The sequence below is a fragment of the Hermetia illucens genome, chromosome 4, assembly GCF_905115235.1.
Source record: "Hermetia illucens chromosome 4, iHerIll2.2.curated.20191125, whole genome shotgun sequence".
NCBI lineage: Eukaryota > Metazoa > Arthropoda > Insecta > Diptera > Stratiomyidae > Hermetia > Hermetia illucens.
In genome coordinates this window covers 108,641,204-108,666,682 of record NC_051852.1, presented here as the reverse complement: position 1 = coordinate 108,666,682, position 25,479 = coordinate 108,641,204, and the positions used below count along the sequence as shown (strand labels likewise).

The 25,479-nt window shown below is 40.9% G+C and overlaps 1 protein-coding gene across 2 annotated transcripts in view; it reads right to left on the bottom strand.

Moving 5' to 3' along the window:
- The window catches only part of LOC119653795 (rhotekin-like), a 195,528-nt gene that overhangs the window by 34,606 nt on the left and 135,443 nt on the right, over positions 1–25,479 (bottom strand). Inside the window, exon 2 of one of the 2 annotated variants that reach the window (XM_038058807.1) lies at positions 11,554–11,946. The exons of the other annotated variant lie outside the window; for it this stretch is intronic. Coding sequence (XP_037914735.1) covers positions 11,554–11,775 — 222 coding nt within the window. The 5' untranslated portion in view covers positions 11,776–11,946. The remainder of the gene's footprint in view (positions 1–11,553; positions 11,947–25,479) is intronic. 2 annotated transcript variants of the gene reach the window in all.

Genomic DNA, 25,479 nt, shown 5'->3' with positions numbered 1-25,479 from the left:
AAGAAAAGCGGTTGACAAGTGAACAACCTCGTGACGCAATACCAGAGCTGTGGTTTTAAGGGGAGAACGTGCAGAAAACATTGAAAGTTTAGTCGGCAGGAATTCGACCTGCGCGTCTTTGATAATAGATGCATATTCATGATGGATTTCTTCATAAAAAAGACAGACATACAGTAAAAGAGTTCTCCCTAAAACATTGAAAATTACCAGACCTAATGTAAATAATAAGCCCCCTTTTGAAATCGTATCTTCTAACCTGTTTTACTGGTTAATATGGTATCCGCAGAGTATGGGGAAATGTGAAACAGCGGCCACCTAGACTCTTTTTCTATACCTGTATCTTATTTGTCTGCATGACCAAATAGTGTGTTCGAAAGTTTAGTTCGGTCGAAAATCAATAAGTAACTACAGGTTCCCACACCATAGAACTATACTATGGGGATAAACGACTGCCTTGTTAATCCTTCCTATAGGGTATGATGAGTTCCTCTTATAGAGGGAATATTGTATTTCGGTTCGAATATTCACTTGCAAGAAGGTGAAGTCGGTAGCTGAAACCAGTTTTACGATTGATCAGAATGGGATAGGTAATAGTAAATATGCAAATGACTTGTTTCCCAACTGGAGAAGGAGGTCTTGTTCTGGATCAGGTCAGTATTGCCAATATAGGGTCGCTGTTTAAGGATCATGGAAAGGATTTAGGCGCATTGTAATTGGTAGCATTTCTAGGAACATCTGGTAAACCATAGTCCAGGTGACAATGTTGGCTAGAGTTGATATGAGATTATCCTAACAGAAAAATTCGTTGACAAAATTGCTTTTCTCATGATATTATACATAAAGTTTTAAAATAAAAGAAACTGAAAAACAATTTCCTTTATTGGCTAGTAATTATGTAAAATAGATACAAATACAGTATTTCGGGAGCTGTCCCCTTCCTATTTTACATAATTATTAGCAAATAAAGGAATATATCTTCCAATTTCTTCGCTATGTTTCTTGCCGGTCTTTGCAGAGGGTTTCTGACCCGAACACGGTTGCGTTTTTCAATTTAAACTACTATAGGCTTTTCCCTTTGAATCATCCCATAGTTTTTGACGTGTTATTCGTCTTCACCAGAATATCCTATAATTGTCTAATTGCTGACAAAGGCTTGTATTTTGTCTGCGTTAAGCTTTGCCGACGTATAGCAAGGTTTCCTTGACTCATGGGTGGAACAATTAAAGTTTCATGTTATTTGCGAGAATCGCCAGGCAACTTCTACCAAACGCAATCGCCGCTAGTTTCAGTCTATTATCTATCTGTTATCGGTTCCATCCATTATAGCATTGTTTTCGGAGTATTTAATGGCAGTACTGTGTATCCTGCATATCCTAAGCCTCCTGCCGACTGAATGATGTTCATTTGATACGTTTCGGTTGTAAGACGGCTTTAGTAATTGCTTCGTGCAATACTGTATTGAATAGTATTGGGGAGAGAGAGCACCCTTGTTTGACACCTAGCTTCGACCAGAAGGGTTGGTACAGATTACCATTGTGTATAAAGTGTGCCCTTTCTGATTAAAATACTACAAGCCATTCTGCCTCACATAATATTCTCCTAAATCAACGGACTATTCTTAGAGCAATTAGGCGTTGATCGAAGCTCTCGCTGGTAGGAACCTCACACAGCATGATTGATACCACTTCCGCCTGATTCGTGATACCCTGATATTAGAACTTATTCCTGCTGCAGAGGAGGTTATCCTTGTTTTCTCCTTCTGTGCACTCCAATTCAATCCGGAATGGGTCGATTTCTAGACGTCTTCATAATCAGCAATCCGGGTAAAGTAGGACCGTTTTTCCCGAGATTGTCAATAAAGTCTATCGTAGTCGTCATTTAAGATTCAAGCCCTGTGATTACTCCATAGAAGCGGTTGGAATGGTTCATAGGAAGTTAGTATTTAAAATGTCCTTTGGAGAATAGAGTTGTATAGATGTAACGAATTAAAATATTTCTGAATATGGTTTGGAACAAGTCGTCCAGAAGTTAGAAACTAAAGTATGATTATTGCATTGCGGATGCCCTGGCTCATAAAGGAGAGATATTTCTTTCTCACTTTACCAAGTGATTGTTTCAATTTCCCGATTAGTTTGCAAGGTCGAGTCACATTTGCACCATTGAGATGACTCGCCCGAATTGACTTCTCAAAGAACCTGTCCTTTGCTGCTTAATAATAAATAATAATCGTTGGCGCAACAATCCATATTGGATCAGGGCCTTGAAGTGCGTTAGAGCACTTCATTCAAGACCGTAACGGTACACTACAGGATTACAGCACCCTGCAGGCGCCAATGTGGTCAGCATTGCGCTCGCCCGAGATTGTTACCCTGATTTAGCTTACTCGCACGTACGTACTCATTCACAGCTGAGTCGACTGGTATCCGACATCAAATCACGATACAAATTCGACTGCCATCAGTGAGATTTGAACCTTCCGACAGCCTTGTGCTCTAACCACTCAGCTATCCGGACACACACCTTTGCTGCTTGTGTACGGTTAAAGATGGATACTTATCAATAGGCATTATGACCTCCATTTTTGTCAGATGAGATACACTAAAGGTTTAAAATCTGGGCGAGATCGGGCAATAGCTACATGACTAACTTTCTACCCTATGTGTAAATATGCCCAATATATATGTGTATGAATGAATGCAGTTATGTATTTTTTTACAAAATTTGAACTTGGCAAGGAAAGGACTCTTCCGACTTAAGTTATCATCTGAGTAGAGTAACACATGGTAGATGAAAAAGAAAGTGAAGAAGAGAACATTACCATACATTCTTACTTTTCTCCAGATCTGCGCTTTTAGTACTTACCTAGTATAAGTAATGAAATCGTGACACCTACATTTAGTTTATATCCTATGTACACTTCTTTGTAGTTTTCATGGCAGATATTTATCATATAAGTGTGTATTTCTTCGTTTAGAGTCACCGTACCGTGACTAAAACGTAACTACAGAAAAATTTCTTCTTCTTTCTTGGCAAAGCCTCTTAGATGATTATCAATTGGAAGTTTGGTAGTTACACATTATCCTGAATTCAAAACGATAATGATGGTAACAGAATTGTAAACTTTTCTGATCTATGATCCTTAGGAAGACGTTTTGACATTTGCTGGAGAATTCCACAATCTTTTTTATTGGTAGCGCTCCGCTTTGGGAGACTCAAAAGTAGTAGAAATTTGACTGCGATGGAGAAGGAGGGTAGGCAAATTCATTTTTCGACCAGGTTTCCGTTACGGTTACGCCACCTGAGTCAGTGTGCGAAATTGTGCCGCTGTGACGGCATTGATTCGACCGTAAGTAGTAAAACACTTTTTTCAATTTCGCCGAAAACGTGACGGTAGATTCTCGCGAGCAACCTGCAGCTATGAAATTTGGTTTCATGTTGGGGAAATCGACCACAAAAACTATTGTAATGTTTAAGACTGCTTATGGGGATACTGTCCTAAGTTAAACCAGCGTCCACGAGTGGCTCGAGAAGCTCATCAGGGGTAGACTCGCTGAAGCGATCCGTGCTGCCGGGGACTTATCCGCAAGGCAGTTCGGGTTTAGAACAGGGAAATCTACAGTGGATGCTGTTATGGAGGTCGTAGATGCGTTTAATCGAGCCGGGGCGCACAGCCGCCGATCTCGACGGATAGTGCTCCTCATAACGCTTGACGTCAGAAATGCCTTCAATTCCGTAAGATGGACAGATATGCTGGGCACACTAGAGAACTCCTTTCACGTGCCAAGCTATCTCTTGCGGATATTGAGGGATTATCTGAAAGACCGCTCCCTGTTCTATGAGACGCTAGAGGGCCAGAGATGGAAATCACGTCGGGAGTAGCGCAGGGATCCATCCTAGGGCTGGACCTCTGGAACGCTTCCTACGATAGTCTGCTGAGACTCGATATGCCTGAAGAGTCGCGCCTGGTCGGTTATGCAGACGACGTTGCGGCACTTGTTGCCGGACGCACTGTTGAACAGGCGCAAAGCAGACTTGGCATATTGATGCGACGGGTAAGCGGATGGATGACTGCTCACGGTTTCAACCTTGCGCTGGAAAAAACCGAAGTAGTCATCCTGACCAGAAGGAGAATCCCGACCTTGCGTCCCATATCGATCGGCGAGTTGACTATAGAGTCAAAACCAGCGGTTAAATACCTTGGTTTAATGCTCGACTCGAAGATGAGCTTCTTCGAGCAAATCAAAGCAGCCGCGGACAGGGCTGCAGCAGGAGTCGCGGCCTTGAGTCGGCTAATGGCGAATGTGGGCGGCCCTATATCAACTAGGAGACGTCTCCTCATGGGAGCAACGCAGTCCGTCCTTCTCTATGGTGCGGAGGTATGGGCTGATGCCCTTGACAAGGAGGTGCATCGTAAACGCCTAGCTCAAGTGCAGAGGCGGGGAGCTTTGCGAGTGGCGTCTGCTTATCGCACTGTCTCCGAACCGGCTGTGATGGTGATTGCGGGAGTGATCCCCGTTGCCCTCCTTGCCAAGGAGCGCAAAGCTATCTATCGCCGTAAGGGCGAAAACTTAAGAGAGGTGGTTGCCCGTGAAGAACGTCAACGCACCCTTAACGAGTGGCAACTTTCTTGGCAAAATGAGCCAAGGGGCAAGTGGACTGCGCGGCTCATCGACAAATTAGACCCGTGGTTGAACAGAAAGCACGGTGAGATTGATTACTTCCTTACCCAACTTCTAAGTGGGCATGGAGGTTTTCAGTCTTACCTGCACAGGGTTGGGAAGGCGCGATCTCCTGATTGTGTGTTCTGCAATAGAGTGCCGGATGACGCTGAACACACCTTTTTCTCTTGCGAGAGGTGGGATGGCCTCCGCCAGCAGCTTTATGCAGACACAGGGGAGCTCTCTCCAGACAACATTGTCAGAGAGATGCTGAAGAGCGCTGGCAGCTGGAATCGTATTGCGCATTATGTTCGGGCTCTTCTTACTACGAAGAAGACTGAACTCGACCGGCAGAGGGATCGGACGGTAAGGGGTTCCCTGAACTAGCAACTCCCTTCCTCCCCTCCCCTCCTGTTGGTGAAAGGAATTCCCTGACTTGAAGGCTCCCAAGGCCGGGAGAGCGGGAGGGCTAGCCCGAAGTAATGTGTCAAACGGTTCCAGGCTAGTTCTCTGATGACAGGGAGGTGTTTAGTTGGTAGTCCGCCAGCGTGCTGTTGCGGGAGTCCAACACTCTGTGCGTAAACGCATTTACCTACCCTACTCCAAAAAAAAAAAAAAAAAAAAAAAACGAGTGGCTTTCACGTTTTAGAAACGGAGAAATGTCAGTCAAAAGCCAACCCCTAAACGCCAAAAAGTGACGAAAACCTCGACAAAATCAATGCCCTTGTTGGTGAAGATCATTCCTGGAACAGTATGTCTAGAATTTCATGAATTTCAATGTAGAGGATTTTATCCGAAGATTTGCAGCTAAGTCCCCCGCCTTCTCACAGACGAGCAAAGGTAGCTTCAAAATCAGCTCGAAGAGAACCCTCAAATCTTTTTTCAGGATGATTACCGGTGGCTAATCGTGGTGCTGTAGATACGACCCCGAAACAAAGCAGGCATCAAGCCAATGGAAGACAGGCGACTCCCCTGATCCCAAAGAAAGCTCGCTAGGCCAAGTCAGACATCACGAAAATGCTCATCTGTTTTTTCGATCGCAGAGGTGTTGTGGACGCAGAGTTCCCTCCCCCGGGTCAAACTGTCAACCCGAAGTTATATTTGGAGGTTTTGAAAAATTGAGGGGGGTATCTGAAAGAACAGCGGAGATCTTTGGTGCAAACGCGACTGGCTTTTCCATAATGATAACGCGCTGGCCCATACCGACCTCTGGTAATGCAGTTTTTGATTAAAAACGGTATGACATCGATTTTCTACACCTTTCTGGAGAGTTCTTTTCAAGGAATTCCTTCGATAATGTCCAATATCATTATACATTTGCCACAGAATCCATATACGTAATCGAGAACTAAAAAAACTACAGCCTGGAGAACCAATAATGCCGACTTGAATTTGATTTTATCTGTGAGGAAGGAAGGGACTATTTCCTTAATTCATTCTGAAGAAAACAGATCTGATCCATAAACTAAAGTATGAATTTGTGAACCCTCCCATCTGCTCTTGCTTTTAAATTACTTGGAAGCAGCTTGGGCCCTTCCCCATATGCGGCTCGCTAAGTTACTACCAAACTAGGCAGCTGTTCAAATTACTTAACATCACAATCGCCCTGGGAAATAAGAACTTGCCGATTGCATAAAAGTATGGTTGTCGGCGTGAAGAAATCCGCAGGCGAAACAAGGCACGCACATTCCACAGTAAGTGAAGCATTTACCAAGCTATTACATTCAATATGGCCAACAATTAAGCGGATAAAGTCACACCATGCAATTCTAATGTGTTTCATTGAAAAACGCATGTAATTTAGTATGAATGTATCTTCAGCGCTCCATTGTGGTGCATAATCTTGCACTGGGCTCAGAAGGTGTTCTTTTGCAGTAGCGGTGATCTTGTGGGCTGCACAACGTACAACATGAACCCAGAAACCTTAATGCCCCAGCATCCGTACTTACATGCTCCAAGCACATAGGCACCTTGAAGACAATATTCACAGCATCTTAAGAGCACACTCACGACGCGTTTAAGATTACATGCATATCGTATGGGAGAAATGACGCAAACAGAGAAACATTCAGGTGAATCAAGACTGCGGCCAGGTGACATTGAACCAACATTAGATGGCTGGTCCCACCAGGTAATGCTTTTACCACTCGATAAGACGATCAGTAGGAAACGCAATGATTTCGGTATGCAGATTTGGAAAAATTGATAGGCAATATGGCGAAAAACCGGACGGATTCGCGTGGGACTGGTTTTAGGTCATGTATCCTTGAACTCATTGGTGGTGTTTTGTTGAATCGGCTTAACATATTTTGTGGACGGGAGAGCTAAAGTCATACACCTGATGTAGCTCTTGAGGTATACAACACCGATCTCAATAAGTTTGGGAGAAAAGTTATGATATGAAATTGATTCAAACACGTTTAATGGCACCTAGAGCGATTGGTCAGTTTAGTAACATTTTTATAGTAAATAATTTTATTTGCAAATGAGAAGTTTGGTTCTACAATATCAATAGAAAATACTCGATTGCTATCAATGAATTAGTGAATAACCTTCAGAAAGATTGTGCTTTATCGATATTAAAACAGTTCGCAATTTCGAGAACCAGTTTCAGCTGTTGTTTTTATTGTTTCAAATAACTAGTGGTATCTTTACAAAACACTCAGACTGGTTTCAAGAATGGTAGGTTATAGAATGTATTGACGAAATGCAAAACAAAAAAAAAAATAACAGCGAATTTTGGAATCACTCAATGCACAAGAATGACAATTCTGAGGGAAAAATTTGTTCCTAGTCACTTCAGGATGTAGGTTAGCCTCAACTTTTTCGTTAGAAAGGCAGTGGTCGCACTTCGCTCTCTTCATTGTTACTTATTTTGTAGCGAATCAGTGAGGTGGGGATGAAAGTCCTGCGGATTCAACATGGGTATCTGCTGTATAGGCATAATTCCACAATTCTCTTCGAACACGGGTTGGTTTGGGGACTACAATCAGAACTGTATCAGTAGATGCGAAACCAATCCAATATCTCTGGTGCAAATAAAGGGTTTGACCGACAATTTCACACATGAAACCATACCATGGGCATGAACTCTCTAATGCGGTTACATGGAGGTCACTCTCGAGGTACTCTCCGGGAACATATGTTGTCTGTCAGAGAGCCACCTCGGCTGGTACTAAATGACGCTTCGTGGCAAGAGTCACCTCAGATGAGCCCCTTGCAGGAATTATAAAGATGCCTGTTTATTTTTATTTATTTCTGGTACAAATGAAGTATGGACTCTAAAATGGAATATGGCTGTTAAATAAGATGTTTTCACACCATTTTCATTACCCTCCTACATATACTGGAACTACCACGTGGATGAGTAAATACTTTTGTTTCGCTGGGAAGCAGACATGGTTTAATGGCTACTATGGAAATAATTCAAACCTGTATGGAGTCCTGATAGTGGAGATTTAATGAGTTCGATTTCTACTTTTGATGTCAGGGAATTTTCATCCTTAATCGACTATCATACCATCGCATCACAGCTGGGAAAACGCTCATGGTGCTTGATGAAAGCATTATATAGAAGTTGTAATATTAACATTAGATATTTATTTTACACCAGCACAAATGACCACAAAATCTGCGGCATATACTGTGCTAGGTAGGTAGATATCAGATCTCTTTCAGATCCCCAAAGAATTGTTTACCTAATCCCCACAGTCTGGTTCTAACTAGAGCTGAGCAGTCGCGAAGGAAATTCCGCAGAGTTTCTCTTCCTCGATGCAGCTTCGGCAATGCGAATTGTAGGGTATGACGAATCTGGCGGCATGGTCCATTATACGCTTTTACCTCGTGTAGACAGTCGTACTCCTGCCCGTCTAGCCGTGCCGCCCAAACTATTCAATGCGTTCCTACACTGCCCTGCCAGTTTGGAGGATGTTGCCACTGAGCCTTAATGATCGCCTGGCTGTCGGTCAGAATGGCTATGTTACGCTTCGGTTTCGAATCATGTCGCACCCATCAAGAGGCTTTTAGTATCGCGAGCACTTCCGCTTGGAATACATTAGTGAATCTTGAGAGACCGTACGACTCGGCTACACTGTGTGTATCCGTTGAAATATAAAATATGTGTGTGTCATAGCCTTGCTCTGTTTGGAAAGCGCACAATAAAGTTCCTCGTGAAGATCCGTTTCCGTGTGCCATAGTCCATTGTCTAGGATCTTATTACGGCTATAGAACGCGAACGCTAGTCCGCTATACGTGGCTCTCAAGGCAAACGGCCGCTAAATAATGCCATAGTACTGAAAAAACGCGGAGAAGGAAGGGAAACCCTCATGCACTTTCTCTGCGATTGCCCAGCTCTGGCTCGAGTCAGGCTGCGAACACTGGGTAAACCATTCTTTGGGGACCTCAGTGAGATTCCTAGTTGCAGGGTCGGAGAGCTGCTTTCCTTCGTGAATGCTACGCGCTGGCTCTGAAGATCCGAGCCAGCTGGACTCTGCTTCCCTGTTCCTATAACAACAGTCACAGTCTTAGGAGTTTGTGGTATCAAAATGGCGCACCAAAGCGCTACCTACCTACTGAAAAAATATTCGCTCATATACATGATTTTGCCAACTTTCGTAGGGCTGCATCGCTTGTTTGACGGTTAACTTGACAAGCATGATGCGTTACGAGGTCTAAATTTCTGGTTCATGATGCATGCCGGCATTCTTGTTGCTTTAAAGCCACCCGGAAAACACGGGAGCCACTGGAGAGCGGTCCTTGAGTATCTCCGCAAATTGGTCTATGGTTTGTCGAGAATCAACAGTCTTGACATGCTTATCATGGTAGGACACGATCCTGTCTTGCATGTCATAAAAAATTAAAATAGACCACAGGGCACTTATTCTATTAGAAAATCTGCATTCTACTCCGACAGTTTGATTACTTTCGCGGTGAAATAGTTGACCCGTTGTAGTCCTCCAAAGGATGCAAGCTTCAGACGATGAGAAAGAGTAACTGTATCAAAAGCTGCCAATGCTTCTAGAGGATCTGCATCACTCGTTCCAATAAAACTTCCTCGATAACCGAAAAGGTCTTACGGTTTTAGGTCCTTATTTTGAAATATTAGCCCATTTCTTCGGTTTCACGCAGATCTGGACGATGTCTGCCACCCCGCTCTGTCTAGCATGGTAAAAAATGGTGCAGGTTCCTTGTAGAATTGATTATGTATCTCAACCCACATGAGTAGTTTGATGCTTTCATGCGTATCAATAGGACAAATACATCTCTTGAACGTTTACACGAAGGCTCGCACAAGATCCTAGAGCGCATTGCAAGCCATAGCTAGAAGCTAGGAATAAATGGGAAAAATATCTCCTCAAGCTAATTTTCATCGGGGCTGTAGACGGCACGTCGTCCTCCACAAGCATAACTGAACCGATACCAGCTTCGAATTTATGAAGAAAGCTCAACGAACATCCAGGTCCTGGCACTTCATAAAAGTGAAAGAGTTCCAACAATCTTCTATTGAATGGGGCCCCTATATATGGTAAAATGGCCGGAATGCCTCTCCAATAGCATGTTGAGGTTGAGAATAGCTCTAAATTAAGTTTATTTATTTTCCTCATTGTGTTAGCTATTCATCGGTGAACTAAGTAGTTAATGATAAACAACCACCCAGAGGATCATCTAGGGCTCAACCATCCGAGGTTGGAGTAGAAGACAACCAGCCCAAGCGCCACTTCACTTTTAGGAGTCCCAGCTGCGGACTCTTAATTTATCGTACCCACAGCTTCGTTTCATTGGTCTTTTTCAGCGATCGCTTCATTAAATTTCAACGATATTATGGTAGCGAGAATCTCTAAAGAATCGAAGAAAGCAATCAGGCTACCATGTATTCGGCTGGCAATCGCTTTTTCGTAACCTGTCATTGAGGAAGTCTTTCCCAGCGTTGCGCATCTATCAAGACGAAGCAATTTTTGCAACGTTAATTCTCAGAAATCGTTAATTTCACGTTGCTGTTGCTAACCTGTAATGCACACGTTTGACATTGACAATCCACATTACGTACCTCTACCGTACTTAAGCAATCTTTTAAGTAAATCATTAAAAGATGCACTTGGGCAAACTTGCAACATTGGCTCAGAAAATAAACGAAGTGAAGCTGTCGTTCATCTAAAGTGTATCAGATAACCAGACTTCGGAAATTATTCATGTCGAGATAGCGAAACTTCAAGAGGAGATAATTTAGCTTAAGATTCGAGGATGGTCTGTCAAAAACTCTAAAAAGAGAAGACCCCAGGAACGAAAGTAATTTCAAAACACAGGCACATTATTAAATCCCTGTAAACAACGTAAGTGTCTCCCTCATTTCACTTTGGGAGAAATACTAAACTCAGTCAAAGTTACACAACGAGTAGAAATGAAGACCAAGGGCAAGGCACTATCTTCTCAGTGTTTTTTTTTTACTCTCAAGGACTCTCATCTCATCTGACTTCCCAAATTAATTCTATTCGTCCTATTTAGGATCGATGTCCGGATGACTTAAGTGGTTAGAGCGCTGGGCTGTCGTAGCCGAAGGCACTTGTAACAGAGCGGTTTGTTATCGTGACTGGATGTTGGATATCAGTCGATTCAGCTGTTAATGAGTACCTGAGTCAAATCAGCGCAATAAAAAAGAAGTGCTTTAACAGACTTACAGGCCCTGATTCAATATGGTTTGTTGCGTAAACGATTATTATTATTATTTTTTTGGGAGCACAACATACACCTGTCACTAAATAGCACCGATGGCAAAGTAAACCCTTTTCATGTAATGCCTTCTTCATCACTGTTGAACTGATTAAATTTATTACTAATCTTTTAAGACCAAATACAAAGATAATCAATACAAAATGCCATATATTCGTATCAAACTTACCTTGAGACTAGATGCAATTTGTCTAATATAATACAAATCGAGATCTTGTAGAACTTCCAATTTTGCATTGAATTCTTGATCATCAGCATTCTTGGTATCTCCAACACTATAGATATCATTTGGTATGGGTCCGCCGGAATTGTGACGATTTCTTTGTGATTTTGAATTACTACTACTACGTAAGGATAGAGCCGCCGCAAGGGGCGGAAAACACGATTCCATGTTTTCGAGGTAACTTTGAACGGTTATTTTTATCACTAAATTTCAAAAGAGGAACACTATTTTTGTGACATTTGAACACTTTTTTCACCACACCAGTATCTGAGATAAATTCCCCTAAGTCATATTAAATAGTAAGTGATTAAACCATGTGTAAAATTTCCGAACAAGAACCTGTAGATAGGAGATAGCAAAAATTAGATTTTGGAATCTTTTGTTTTCGCCAACTATTAGATAAACCGGGGAAGAGGCTCGTGTTCTCAGTTGCGCTAATATCCGTAATATTTACTTTACAAGATTAAAATTTAATTTTCTTGGCAAATATACGAGTATATAGATACCAAGTGTGCGAATAGTACATTAGTAAAGAAAGGTTTTGTAGTTTATTTCGCCGCTATCTTGATAAAAAAAACACTATCCGGTAACAAATTTGGTTTACCCAAACAGAGTCGGTATATATGCTGACGTCAAAACAGATTAGAAATAAATTCTTGCGGTAGCTGGTAAATTCTATGCAACACTAAGGAGTCTGGAACTATCTTTATATTATTTTCTGTGTATATTATAGCTTTTTCTGAATAACTATTTTCCTAAACAAATTCAATGAACTATTGGCAAATTAAGGTTTTCTGGAGGGTTTCTCTTTAGTCCATCCAGATACCATAGGTCATATCCGCTGAAGGACTTAACATATTCGCTTTATATCTTATTTTATCAATTTCAATGTTAGATAAAGGTAAAGTTTCATAGTTAGGTTCTCTTCTTTGATGTATTCAGTTTCGTTTCTAAGACGAATAGACTGGACAGACTGGACATTAATCATATGAATCGTGCGTTAGATTAGTACTGAAAATCGAAGAAAATATTCATGATGATATATAGACAGTTACACAGTAATCAAATGAAAATGCTGACGGGTCTTGGGATGTGATGTGGTAAACCGTTTAAGATGAAACGAAATTTAATGTTGAGTCAGCGGAATTAATTGTTAAATTGAAAAGAACAGTGGTTGCTATCTACTTTCGCAAATAAAATACAAAATCATACAAATTCCTCTCATCTTCATGGAGTCATTGTTGGTCTTCGACCCATTTACGTTCAGCAAAATAAAGTAGATCGCACAGAGTATTACAAAATGCTTTCCAGATTGGTCATAATAACTATATTCGATGACCAACTGTATTGCAGGGCCTGATGAGATCATTTCGCAGCTTTTGCTTTGTAACCATTGAAATAAGGTGATTGAATTTAAATTTCGAATGCTGTCCATGGAATGTTTACGATGTTTTTCAAATTTAAGTTTGAATAACTCATTCGGAACCTATTCAGGTAACTGACGTTCTTGTGGATTTTTGGAGTTCTAGGTATGCATAAAAGTTTTTTAGTTTTTTCTTGATTTTACTTTTTGAATCCACATCACTATATTTTCCGGTGCACTATGAAAGCAATTCACCAGTAATGCTGCATTAATATCTGTCCGGGCATCTTCCAATTATTTTCTCATTACTCGGTTCAATTGCCAAATATGATTTTTTCAATTATTATATTCTTCTAGTGGATACTGACCACTGTATTGATACCCTATAAGTTACTCCAGACTCTGGTCATCTCTCGGCCAGATTTCATTTTTTGACGTTTCATCTTCATCGTCTTATCCTTTGTATAATAGATCCCGGATTTTATTTGAATAAATTCCTCTGGGAGTTCAAAATGAAAGAGGATAATTCCTATCCTTACCACCTCATTTTTCGCTGATATATATGATGAATTTATAAAATGCTGTAGAGCAAATTAAACCGTTAAAAATAAAAACAAATCGAGAAACCTTCAAACCGCTTCAGGTATGAAAGGTTTTGTGTATTTCTTATTTAAAAATATTTGAGTGGATATTTACCCCATTAGAACCCAGAACATAGTATATGTATATATTATGTGCGAATACCCACTTTGGCATGATACTGACATTCAAAGTCTTGGATTTACACAGGAGCGCTAATTTCGACCTATTACAACTTTGGTAGTGATAGTGCGATTTCCACCAAACTTGGCAGCGTTATGCTTCCTGTCATAGCCCACATTACTGTAAGATGAACTTTGCATATGTGGAGCCCCCTTAAGTTCGACCTAGAATGATGTAATTCACTGTATACGTCAGCGTTGAGAGTTCTCAACTTTCCACCAAATTTGGTGTCAATCGTTAAAACTGTTTCCGAGAAAAATGCGAGTGACAGACAAACAGACAGTAAAAAGAAAAAGGGAACTAATACTAATCAATCCAAGGATGATGCGAAACTCTGTTTCAAATTCAAGTTTTCTCATGACACTGCTGATTCTTGCAGTTCATTTTTCGCTCCCATTTTCACCCTAAACTGAAAATTTCTACAAATCTTGGACGATTCTTTAAGAAGGTGTTTCGATTCTGTTCTCCACAAAGTAGTTAGCTTTGTGTGTCCAAAGGGTCGCATGGGCGATCAATTATCGCCACGCTTGCGAGATTACATATAGGTCAATTAGGAGTTTTAAAAGGAATATATGCCTCAGCATGGTATGCCACATGCAAGGAAACACTGTGATGAAAATCTGCACGTTAGTTTCCTGCCTATAGCTCCGCTACCAAACTTTACTCTCATCTCCACATGGTAATCGCCTGAGCAATGCATCTCAAACTAACGAGAGAGAGAGTAAGCGACAGTTCCTTGCGCCAGAAAATAAGGTTTTATGTCATACCAAGCTACGGGAAGGTCTGCCTGAAAATAAACATAAGGAGGACGACGAGAAACGGCACTGGGGTACGATTTGGAACATGATTTTAACTGTTGGCTTTGTACTGACGTTTGCGGTGTTCTGTAACCAGAGTGCTGAATGTGAAATCTTATTGAAATCTCTTGCAGGCCAATGCTGTGAACATCGCCGTCCTGTTAAAAACCTGCAACGCTCAATGTTTCATTATCATTAGGTTGGTAGTTCAGGTTTAGGCGAATCGTACCTGATAAACATGATCTGACTCTAAGCGCAGGACCCCATAAGGATTTGCATTAACCCTTGCATGGCCTCACTCCTTCAATAGATCACCATGGGATAACTTAGTGATTACACATCCGAACACTGATAACCGCTTTGAGTGGGGACGCAGCTACAATGGATATGAACAATTTTAAAAATAATGACAATACAAATAACGGCGAACTGAAACCGGCAAACAAGAAAAATCCTTTCGAAAGATGCTTCAAATTCCTGAAATCACCGAGCGCAAACTCAAAAAGAAGTGTTAATGAAAACGATCCTCAGATACCACTAAACTTGGAGATGGAAGTCTCTCACGGAAGGAAGCAACTTTCAGAAACTTGAGGAACAAATTATTATTATGTTCCATTCATCAATTGACGATGGATAGAACTGGGAGCAGTAGGCTCTTATACAAACTAATGGAGATTGACTGGCGCGATGAGAAACCACTCCTGGATTAAACGCCTTCGGGGTGAAGAAACGTAAGTAAAAAGTGACACCAAAGCCGAGAACGAAGAATACAGCTAGGCAAACAAACGTCATTAACCAAAAACGATAGAGGAGAAGGAGGAATTATAGAAAAAAGGCGAATGGCGAACAAAAGCAAAACCCGATATTTTTAGGAAAACAAAATGCGAAATGTATGCGAATATACTGCGCCGCAACAAAAATCAAACTAAGTGGAAGAAATCGGCAAAGCAGTATCCAAAATTGGAAGAACTCAAAATGAGGAGCGGTTCACACACTCAGCGAAATAGGGAAAAAATCAGCTTACTTCAGAAGTCAGATCGGCGGAGCTTTGGACCTGTATGCATCAGCTTCTTTTGGCAGAAGCTGCAATAGATGATCGGACGTTGTTCTAATCTGCGAGCCATTTCTGAGAGTAATGCATAGATTCACGACGGGACTAGACAAGCTGCAATCGCAACGCCGGTGTGCGAGAAGCAAGCGTTCCAAGAAGTCAAAGAGCGAGCAGAGGGTTTCGTCCGGGGTAAAATAAATGGCACCTATTTTCTCGTTGTTTCGCAAGACCCAGTTCGACAATGTTAGAGGAAGACGTAGCTTCAGATGCACATACTAGATATTCACTAATTATCGACGGTGATTTCAACGTGGAAAAGTAGCAGGCATACCAAAATCAGAGCTCGTAATCTGTTCGAAATGTTTGTATCTCTGGAAATAGGAATTACGAATAACGGTGAGTAAAACACACATCATAAAGCCGGTGTAGGTTGTATCATGGAGATCACCTTCACCAGCTGTTCTCCTTTGCCTAAGATGAGCGGGTGGGTAAACGAAGAATTTACATACACCGATCATCAAATGGTAATGTTGGCGATCAGAGAATACAGGAAGGCATAAAATTCCAAGCTGACAGTTCGAAATGGAAGGATAGCTTCTTCGACAAAGATGCTTTTGATCCGTATGAATTATGGATCAACAGAAATATTGGCCAAACAACAAGTACCTGGAAGGCGAGGCTCGCCTTGCTACTGGTGTAACGAAGAAATAAAGAAATTCAGGGTAAAATGCCCGAAGAATTGTTTAACGATCGGAAGGAAGACTTGACTTCTAAGAACAGCTTACTACGTTAAAACAATTGAGGCACGACCTGCGGAAAATAAAGGCGAAAGCCTTAAAACCTCTGCAGCAAGCTGATGCAAACTCCTGGGGCACAGCTCCCGCAAAAATCGAACATCGAGATTGAAACAATTGAGACAACCAGTTTAGAGACCACTCCTCGTTTCACCGAAGACCGAAGCCGAGACTAGGAACAGATGAACATCATCGTGCACGTCAGTGGTTTCCGCTAATACTATTCGAAAGTTCAAGACCCATGGATGAGCCAAAAAAAAACATATATCATAGTTCAATCAATATAAACAACGTTACAACACGTAAATTGGCAGCTCGACGATTGAAGTTTGAAATGTTATGTGAACATTACATTTATTAAATTAAATCCAGTAAAGCAACAGGATCTGACGATGTAACTGGGCTTTGGAAAGTGAAGGGCTGGCATCCAGCACTGCGGCTCAGTGAGTTCTTCAAGAGGATTATTGAGGAAGGTAGAAAACCATTTGACAGACGAGAAAGCACGACTGCAATATGGCAAAAGAAAAGTGGTCCAGCAGAATATACAAATTACCATGAAGACTTTTAAAGTACCAGCTATATTCGCGACACCATTCAATTAACCGCGAACCTTAACGAGTTTGTCATTATTGCAAAACTACTAACGCAATACACGCTGCGCGGTTACTCCTGAAAAAATACCGTGAGGAACATTGCCCTTTCTACATTGCATTTCAGGATCTAGAGAGAGAATCGAGATGGAGAAATATGTTAATCTTTTCTTTAATTCAAACACTTTGCAATAAACACTAACAAATTGGTGACAGTCAAACAATTTAGTTGAACCTTCTCAACAAGGTGGCAAAGACTCGCCGCTAGCCATTTACGTATCTCTGGAAAAGTTTGAAGATAGAGGAAGGAGGATCAGAGTAATATTACCTTTTTTTAAAACAAGGGCCTTCTCCTTAAATCTAACTGGAAAGGTATTTTCGGACGAACTTTTGTAAAAAAAATGACATAAAGGGTCGCCCCCTGGGTGTTGTGTCATCTGAGTCCCCGGCAAGCTTACAGTAAAGTTTACCGAATCGTCTCACGATGACTTCAGACGAACTAATGTCAGATTATTGCTTATAACGCCAGTGTTTTCAAATAGGTTGTTTTGGATTATTTTTCATTAAATTCGTTTGATTTCTCTACACTGGTATTAGACCATCGTGTGGTTAAAACACATATATTACCAACGGCACTTATTTTTGCTGGTTATCTGTTTTACCTATTTATTTAATGTATGTACTATATTCAGCAATAATTTAATTCCATATTGTTCTAGAAGCAGAACCGATAGTGTATCCGCTAAGATCTTACTTTGACTTTGTTTGAAACGGATATAGAAGAGCAAACTGATCAAACCATATTGACGGTTACATAGCAACCCCATATTGAAGAAATTTTTACACTTTTTTAAGGACAATATGTGGAAGGTTGTCCGGATCATTGTAGTCATTATCATTGGCTCTGTCAGCAAGTAATTAGGCAATAGAAGCATTCAGAAGCGGATTGGTAAGTGTGAAGCAAGACCAGGACCAGGAAAACGTATTTCCGATCAAAGTTTTTGGTCATGAACATAAGACTGAAAAGTTAGTCCAACTTTGATACATAATTCATCCAAGAACGTTGTTTCGCGCATAGGGTATCACGAATTTGCCCAGTGAATAAAAAAAGGCGCTATAACTAGGCAAGGAAGATTATCTAGGAATTGTGAAATTTGATACATCTTTCAGCGCATGTCACCAGTCAATTGTAAAAGAATCTTATTCAGGCCAAGGAAATCGAGTTTACGGAAGTTACATTTGAGTGACTCGCGTCGATGGATCGATTTATATGAAATTTTCAAGAGGCGGATATTGGACATCAATTTTCGAGTAGGCTAAGTCACTAAGAGATAAAGGAAGCATTTGTTAGGTGTTGGGTAAGAACCACAATCAGGATGTGGTTATTGCGAAAGCTGTGAGAACTAAACACGTGAAAGGAAGCATAATTTGCAGTTACTGCAGAACAGTGTGAAACCCACAAGGACGGAGACACAAACAAATAACAGAGAGTGCTTTGCAGCAAAAACTGCAAGCATATTTAATCATTTTGGGAGATCTTGCCAAAATGAGAAACAAAGAATCCAAATCAATAGAAATGATTCAGTTGTCTGGTAAATTTGATGTTTGTCCCGGGGGCTATCCACAAGCAGCTAATAAGAGGTAGCTAGAGAAGAGTAAATCTTAGATTGCAGTAGGGGTTTCCCTACTGGTTGTCAATTTCTAATTACTAGACCCTTTCTGAGACCAACACCATTTGTATGTGCACCCATAAGAGTAGAAATTGATTCGTCGAAAATTCGAAAATTGCACAATTTTCAGTAGTAAAACATGTATTTACGCTGACATTTACTTTAAAAAAAATTACTTTAGAAAAAAAGGGGTAGAAGCAATATTTGGGGCGTTGTTAAGCCTTTGCCTTAGAAGTAGTGTGATGGTAGGTGCTGGTTGCGACTTCCTTATTAATTCGTAAGCTCATGAAAAGACATAGGGTTAGCAGTTGTTTCTGTTGGAGAAGAAAGGTGTCCTGGAGTTCTAAACTGTGGTAATAAAGGAATAGTTGGATAGGGATTACGACAAAAAACTAGTGGACCGGATTTCGTCCGGAGGAAACAAATGGTTCCCGAAACACTGTATATGCGGTAATTCAATAAAAACTGCTGTCTCAAAAAAGGATTTAGATGTTAAGTGAACAAACAAACAAAATTAGCTTTACCACCTGACAGTCAAATACTCTCCTTGCTTACCAGTAAGAAGCCTGCCCCCGGCAATAGCCGAGGAGCATGCTGTAATTATAATAGTTGCGTTGAATGCTAGTAGTCAGAATGTACAATACAGACCTGAAAACCTTTCTAAATGTTGACTGTATAGTTTGGCTTGTTATAGAATCCTTCAATAATCATGAGGTTTTAAATTAACAGAAAAGGATTAAGAAACGTGATAGCGACACAAGCGAACTTGGATTTGGAACGATAAACAAGATCGTGAACTCCCTATTGTGTTATATGCTCTAGGAGTGTTTTGCTATGGCACCGTACAGGGTGCGGCAGCATAACTTCCTTTTTTAAAATGCGCGCCACTCAGTTATTTGATGTCATAGCGGAGCGCTAGTGGTCTCGTTCAAGAGGGGATACTGTAAAGTTTTATCCCGACACGGTTCAGTCGCCATCATGCGTTGGAATAGTGAGGAGCGTGCCTTTGCCGTTGAGGTTTACTTTTCAAGCGGATGTTCGGTTATTGCAACACAGCGTGCATTTCGGAATCGCTTTAATTTAGCCCCGTTGTCTCCCGTCCCAGACCGCAAATCAATTGTTACATGGGTCACTACATTCAGACAAACTGCAAGTGCGACAAAAGGAAGAACTGGAGTCCCTCGGCCCGTTAGATCACCTGAGAACATTGAAGCAGTGAGAGCGTCAATGTTGCGATCGCCAAGCGTTCTGCGCGCAAACACGCATCTGCCCTTGGACTATCCGATCGTTCTGTGAGAAGAATTCTTCGTGATGATCTTCATTTTCATCCCTATAAGATGGCGATAGTGCAGGAACTTTCAGAACGTGACTTCAATTCTCGGATGAACGCGTGTGAGCTTCTTCTTGATGTCGTTCCCGAGGGTGCTATTGTTTTTTTTAGCGATGAAGCCCATTTTCATTTGTGTGGGTCGGTTAACAAACAAAACATGCGCTACTGGGCTGACACCAACCCTCGAGAATTGCATCAAAAGCCTTTGCATTCACCCAAAGTCACAGTGTGGTGTGCAATTTCCTCAGCTGGAATTATTGGTCCCTGGTTTTTTGAGGAAAATGAGGTTACAGTGACAGTGAATTCGGACCGGTATGTAAACATGCTACAGAATTTTTTTTCCCACGGCTAGAAAATTTGGATTTGGGGGACACTTGGTTCCAACAAGACGGTGCAACAGAACACACTTCAAGAGCATCGATGGCTGTTTTGAGGGAACACTTTCCAGAGCGCCTTATCTCAATTAAAGGCGATTTGGAATGGCCGACACGCTCTCCCGATCTGTCCCCTTGTGATTTTTTTCTATGGGGTTTTTTGAAATCCCGTGTTTATGTGAACCGTCCAAGAACCCTACAAGATTTGAAGACCAACATCCAAAAAGAAATCGCCAACATAACACCTGCTATGCTAACAAGAGTCATGACAAACGCCAGAAATCGCTTTACGCAATGTATGAAGAATGGGGGACGTCACCTAACAGATTTGATCTTCAAAACAATGTAAATAAAAACTTTAGACATGTAGACATGGCGCCTTAAATTGCAAGGGAGAATTTCTTGAGCAAAGTGTTAGATAGGAGCTTGCATCTACTAGTATGAATACCTAGCGTGCACTTTGAATTGATACGTACTTCCCCTTTAAGTTGGAAGGACAATCTTCTTATTTTCTGGCCCTTTAATCGTTAGGGGAAGTAACTATTCATCAGAAACCACCTCCAAGTCTGCCTAGAGCATCGATCAGAAAATACTAAAATAATTTAAAAGGAATTTCTCGAACATATTTGTTGCCTTGGCCATTTCCCGAAATTGACCCATCTATGTTATAAATGGTTCATATTCACCCCTTAGTGAGACAGAGCGCGTCAACCACCCCTACACACCATAGGACACGGTCCGCTAAAATGCCCTTCAGGTCCTCCCAGGACTGTTCTACATCCGGTGTTCTTGGGGCGATCCACCAATCGGGCATCTTGGAAGAGTGGGTTTCACTGCATGGCACAGCCAGCAATAGAATTGTCGTCCCTCCTTAATGTGAGAGCTTTGAAATCCAATTCCCCTAAGATTTTACGTGAATGCATCACATGATATTTTGCGCCATCATATGTCGCTCTGATAATAGCTTTCAATTTCTCCGCCCCGTTTATGGTGTCGAAAGCCCTCTCGAAATTGATGAAGAACAGGTGAAGATCTGAACTCCGCGCATTGCTCCAAAATTATCCGCAAGGTGTTGATGTGGTCAACGTAGGAGGATCCAGAGCGGAAACCTTGCGGAAGCTTGCTTTCTGTCGATCATATGTCATGGTATTTTCAAATTCCTATGAAATGCAAATCTGAATGACATTTTAAGTTGATGCACTAAGAGACTGTAACGGAGATTGCATTACAACTTCCTGGTAACTAGGGAATTACGCAATCAAAATGGTAAAGTAAACTTATAAAATGGAAATTCCCGCAGCTAATCAACAATATTGATTCATTTATCTTTACAATATCTATCATAGATGCAAATGAGATACGCTTGAAAAGCACTGTAAGCACGAAGGGTACTGTCTCATATTCCAGCTAAATAGCCGTTAATTTCAAATACAAACAAAAAAGCTTGTCAAATGCAATCATAGGCATGAATTCAGAATAAAATCAAGTCAAAGATAATTTATTCAAGCTGCAAACTAACATATGTTTGGTTGTGGCTAGCATACAAACAAGAATATCACCCGCAGCGGCTCCACAATCCATGATGTAATACATTAATGACTTGTCCCCCAATGTTCAAAATTATCCGAAGTGAAATGAATCATCTCCCCCACATATGCAGGGATAGGCTACAGCTATTTCTTGGATTTCTCCATTTCAATGGACAGAAGGATGGAACTGTTGAATGGACAATGTGAAGAATCCAATTGAAATTCCGATCACAGACTTCCTATCGCAAGTAACCAGATAATTTCCATATATTATCGCTTTATTATTGTAGGGATTTTCTGTGGAGATGGTATCTGAAAAGTTTTAGTGGCTTCATTAGACGCCCAGCGGAAGTTCTTCTTTAAATAGATTCTTGAAGGTAAGAGTCATTTGAGCTGCCTGGGAGACCGGGGACGTGATTTCTAAAACCCCTCGCTCTATGTCATGAAACATCAATGTTGTTTTCTTCCAAAAAATGATATCAACCAATGCCAAGGCCAAGTTGTTGAAAAATATGTGCAGCCAAATTGCTCGGTATGTGTTTCATAATTTTTCTCATATCTTTTGTTGGCAAATTTACACAGCGATAAAGTAGCTGTTGCTTTTTTAAGCTACCGGGGGTGATAATAAAAATTCCTCAAATATTAACACAATTGCAATAACAGTGAATTTTTTTTCGGGAAGTCTGAACAAATAAAATGTTTCCTTTGTCGATCAGAAAGAATCATATCTTTTGTCTTTATCTTAACCTTGCACTGATCTTTAAATGCCAAGCGGGTTATTAGCATATACCAGCTTCCGAAAATCATAATTTTAGACAGAAAATTCAGAACACTTAAGCTACGAGCTTTTATCTACACCAAGCGAGATTGCGACTGGGTTAGAAACAGTCATTTATTGTCAACGAAATGACTAGTTGGCGACTGTGCTGTTCTATGACGCCATGCAGGCTATAGTGGACAAAGCTGGAACCTGATTGCTGAAAGTACTCCCAACTACTGTTGTGCTGTAAGTAGTTGAGTACTGCAAACTTGTGTATGCCGGAAAATTCAATCATTAGGAATTAGTAAGCAAAAGGTATGTCAGGCTTTAAATATTCCAACCGCAAAGAATAATAATTCATGATAAACGCTTTTGCGAAGTCATTTCGTAATGGGGCTGGAAATGAATTTATTTATGCATCCAATGGTCATAAATGAATTTATCTATGTATGCGTGGATTGCGTGCTCAATGCAAGCTTGTTGTTCCACATATTTTAATGATTAATGTTCTGAATTAAATATTTACTGAACCAGAACTAGCCGGATTTATGTGTGTTGAGTCAATTGTAGCGTTTTAAAGAAGTCCTGCTGCATTCTGAGATGAATTATAGAGAGACTGGAATATAAGGTACGGTCAAATTTATTGCTACGGTCTATACCCTTTGCTAACTCGATTTCGGCAATCAATTTTTCTATTGGAGCCAAATCTTTTTCCTTTCTATCACATGTGGGGTATGTTATTTGAAAACAATTATATCTATAGATATGAAATTTGGTGGGGACTATTGTTGACTGTTGATTAGTACTTATAAGAACAGACCCTGGTTTCGATTATAATTGTGAAGGTCGAAGCTATCTCTAACTCTAACATAAAAAGTTGATAATACAATCCTACTTGTTACAAATTCACTAGAAAACCCTCTTAAGTTTATACCAGAAAGATAATATATAGATCATAATCTAAAGCACAATCCTGAAAAGTTCGGTGGAAATCCTGCTATTATAAAGTTACCGTGGATAAAAATTCATTCATGAAGCGCTGAACTTTCGGTTTAGAATTTGTTTCTACTGCATTTGGGGTATTTTTTGCATTTTTTTTCTGTCAAATGGGTTTCCACCTCTAAATTTGGTGTGTGTGTGTTTTGGGTGTTTGAGATGGCGGAGAGATATTGTCTCTGATCACTCAGACCCTAGTGGGCCATTATACTCGATTCTGCCGTCCAACGGAATATCCCAGACACAGAATTTCCGTTAGCGGATGTGATGCCACCCGCTGCAACTGAAGCTACTAGAAACTTCGTAAAATTCACAAGATCACAACGACATTAAAATATTGTTCGCGGATTTTAACGCCTAAATTTGAGACTAGGACATGCTAGAAATAATCGAAAAACACAACCTTCACAAGACCACTAATGACAATAGACAACGCCTCTTTGACACAAAACCCGTCAATGACATATGGACAAAAGGGATGCTATTAAAACCGCCACGGAGCTGACATTGGAAACGGAACCCCGTAAACGAAGGAACAATTGCTTTGATAAGGAGTTTTCTTTCCATTTAGAAATGAAATTAGCTCGTATTGATCGGTTCCGCCATTTTGTTCGATAAAAAGCCTGATTTGGATGCAGTCGCGATGCTTTCAAATCGCCATCCAGAGTATCAAGTTATCGTTGTTTCAGCCGGTCTTTTGGCAATTTCCCATCGATGTCGATATTCAGGCCAATCTTCGTAAGTGCATTCTTGTTAGTGCGAATTACATGACAATATCATCGAAGACGCAATTTTTCCACGCCCAGTGCAATGCTATACGTGCTACACCAATGGTCCAACGCAACATCTTTGTCTCAGTTTTCGGAGGCTCCGTTCATTGTCTTTTATAGTCGGCCAAAACTCAGAACCAAAGAGGGCGACAGGGTGGATGACAATGCGGTAAATTTTGAATTTGAGACGTTCATTCAAGTTGCACTAATGCGATAATGATCCGCGATATTTAAATCGCTCAGTTCTGGACAGGTGACTGCCATTGACAGTGATGATGCCTGTTTCATTGATTCATATTTAGATTCACCCTGAGACCGTGTTGCATGAGACGACCTCATTTTTTAACAAACTGGTCGTGGTCAGCTTTGCTATAAGGTACTAGGAATACATCATCAAGCAGTGTATAGGGCCCTGGACGCTAGATGTCCCGTTTGACAGTGCTCATAATACAAACAGAGACAAGTGGTAATAGGGGGCTTCTTTGATGAACAGAGACAGGCAGTGATAATTTTGATATATACGCCACACTAGCTACTGTTGCCGCAGGTCATACCAGATGACACAGTGTGACACACGGTCAGACGTAATCACGAGCATGTATAACCCGACTTGATTTACGGTCATTTTGACAATGTCGTGAATACGATTGTCAATAATGCGTCCAAAAATCAAAAATCGAATCGGTCGGTAATTTGAACATTTTGCTGGACAGCCTTTCTTTTTCCATATTGAAACGGCCATGCTTTCTTGCCAGTCAGATGGTGGTCTACCTTCCTTAATAACGGGATTGAAGCACTCACTGAGCCACAGTGTTAGTACTAGCTATTCGCTTCCTAGAGTTGATATGTGATGTCATTAGCTCATGCTATTTTCCCCAATTTCGCTTTCTCGAACTTAGTGGCATTGACAGGTGGAAGTTTCTTTTCATGGCCTTCATTTGGACACCGTGATTCCAAAGTCAAGTATCTCGATCGATGAACTGGCTACCAGGCTTGGTGACCCCGAGGTTACAAGTTTCGCCGACATTAGTAATGGTTGGTAATCGGGCGAGTGAGATAATTTCATTTTTTCTCATGGAATCGTCG